This window comes from Alosa sapidissima, chromosome 18 (assembly GCF_018492685.1).
Source record: "Alosa sapidissima isolate fAloSap1 chromosome 18, fAloSap1.pri, whole genome shotgun sequence".
Classification (NCBI taxonomy): domain Eukaryota; kingdom Metazoa; phylum Chordata; class Actinopteri; order Clupeiformes; family Clupeidae; genus Alosa; species Alosa sapidissima.
Window position 1 is genome coordinate 29041930 of NC_055974.1, and position 2500 is coordinate 29044429.

A 2500-nucleotide genomic window follows, 5' to 3' on the forward strand; every position below is an offset into this window, starting at 1 on the left:
GTCTATCTACTAACTTATTGCCACTAATAAATCCCTACGAACTTTACTTGTTGGGAATCGAAAGTTAATAGACGTGGGAGGGAACTTTTCACTTTGGAAAGTTCAGCTTGGAACAATGATCGCACAATTCAGTCTGAAAACGCTTCCTCATGTGTTTCCTCACGTGTTGGCCCTTCCTCTCTCCTCTCTCCTCGTTCTCACCTCTTCTGATTGCAATCAGATAAATGAGGCATCCGCGATGACGAAGAGCTTGGAGCAATGTCCGCGGCCCGAGCTGGCCGACCAAGGACTGAGGAGAGAGGCCGCATGCAAATAGAGCTTTGGGATGCTATGTCATAGCTTTATAGACTGAGGATTTGAAAACTTAACATGTTATTTATTTTTTGCTTATCTTTTCACCTATACACTCTCTCTCTCTCACACACACACACACACACACACACACGCACACACACACACACACACACACGCACACACACACACACACACACACAGGACCCAGCACCACCTGCACGGAGGACTCCTGCTCGAATCAGGGGGTGTGTCTGCAACAGTGGGAGGGCTTTTCCTGCGACTGCACCATGACGTCCTATGGAGGCACATACTGCAGTGACCGTGAGTACCCACAATCCCTTGCTTCTGAAGTCCAAGCTGCCGCTGTGATTACTCTACATGCTATTGGTTGGTTGTTGCTCAAGCATCTTTAGAGTGGGAACAGCACTGTTAGCAGTTAACTGGCGTGCTAGGTGTGGGAGGAAGTTGAGGAGGATATTTTGTTAGCTGATCCAGGTGTGTGATCACACAAAGCTAGATAGGCACTATAAAATGATTGGTTGTTGGTAGTGATATGATTGTTTGTAGCTATAGGTCTAGTTGCTGACTAGACAGCTAAAAGGCTGTGGCATAGCCCTCTACCCAGCACAGGTGTGATCCATAAGGCATGGGAAAAAATGGTCTCTCAATCTGGCATCACCTTGAGTGACATAATCCTTCAATTGTATATACTGTGTAACAGCAAGACCATCATATTTTTGGTTGAAATTTAGTTGGGTCCGACGCATTTCGACTCCTCAACTATGAATTATGGGATTGAAGTCGTCCTTGAGCAAGTTAAGTCAAATGAAGGCTTGGCTAACCTTTGTGTATTTACAGAGGGAAAGATGACTGTTTTCCATGGCTTGCTGGTATAATTGGACTGCCAGAGTATTAAGCAATTAGGCCCTTCATGCCAGAGTGACTCTCCTAGGAGCTTACTCATCACCTGTGTGTGTGTGTGTGTGTGTGTGTGTGTGTGTGTGTGTGTGTGTGTGTGTTAACATGGTTAAGAGTAAAACCACAAACATCTGAATAGCCAGAAGGTCTTTTAAATAAAAGTGCTAGAAAATGTATTTCAGTGGTACAGAATGTCTAGTCAATTTCAGAATGGAGAATGTCAGCTGTGTAAAGAAGGAATGGTGTTTGTATTGTTTAGATATAGAGAAAGAATTTATATAATAGATTTTTGCAGAGTGACATGATCGATGTGATTCATAGCTCAGGCCAGGAGCTCAGAGTGATGTTGTGACTGACTTGTCACGTTGAGCTCAGTCTGTTTTGGCAGCCTGGAGTTTGGACGCGTCCGAGTCTCTCACCTGTCAAGGCATGCTGGAGCGTCAAGACGTGTAGTTTAGGTTGCGGGGGTTTGCTTCCTCAGGCGGCAGGGTGATCGCTAAGGTGACAGAGCAGGTATTGTGATTTCAGGGCCGTATTGCAGGTATTGTGGTAGGGGGCGGTTACTATGGTAGCAGGGCGGTTACTATGGTGACAGGATGTGTCATTGTCTTGAGTGGCAGCATGTTTGCAACCTTGCCATAAGTTGCCCGAGTGAGTAGTGTGAGGAGTGTTCAGAGCGACAGGGCCATCATAAGGGTTGGAAGATGCTGAGTCCTACTGTAGATGCTGAAGCATGGGTTGTGCATGAGATAAGTGCTTTGTAAGAGTGTAACGCCAGAAAGCAGCTGCCTCTGCAATGCTCAGATACGGCCGAGTTGCGGTTCAGATGTGGCCCAGAGGCCGCTGCCGTCTGGCAAGTCTGCAGGAGTCAGCAGCCAACAGCAGGAAGTCTGTACACACACATACACACACACACACAGATTCACATGCACACAGATTCACTCAAACATACACACACACTCAAACACACACACACACACACACACACACACACAGATTCATAGTGACACACACATGCGTGCATGCACACTACACACACACACACACACACAAGACTGATTCACAAACAGAGAGACAAACAGACCACACACACCCACTGCCTAATTACTCCTCAGCAAGATAGCCATCTGCGCACTTTGAAGAGAGGAGATCCAAAATGGCCGCCACTCTCAGGGCTCTTTTCCTGGAGTGGCATGCTCGCTTTGTTCCAGCACTTCTGAAGAGGACCAGGTGTGCTGTTTGAAAAAGAGCCATTGCACGCATCTCACTCAGCCAAAGCACTTACAGG

The 2500-nt window shown here is 46.8% G+C and overlaps 1 protein-coding gene across 1 annotated transcript in view; it reads left to right on the forward strand.

The window, feature by feature from the left end:
• LOC121689349 (neurexin-3-like) overlaps nucleotides 1–2500 on the forward strand; it is a 561367-nt gene that overhangs the window by 333162 nt on the left and 225705 nt on the right. Inside the window, 1 exon segment of the mRNA XM_042069080.1 lies at nucleotides 496–615. Within this exon segment, the coding sequence (XP_041925014.1) occupies nucleotides 496–615 (120 nt within the window).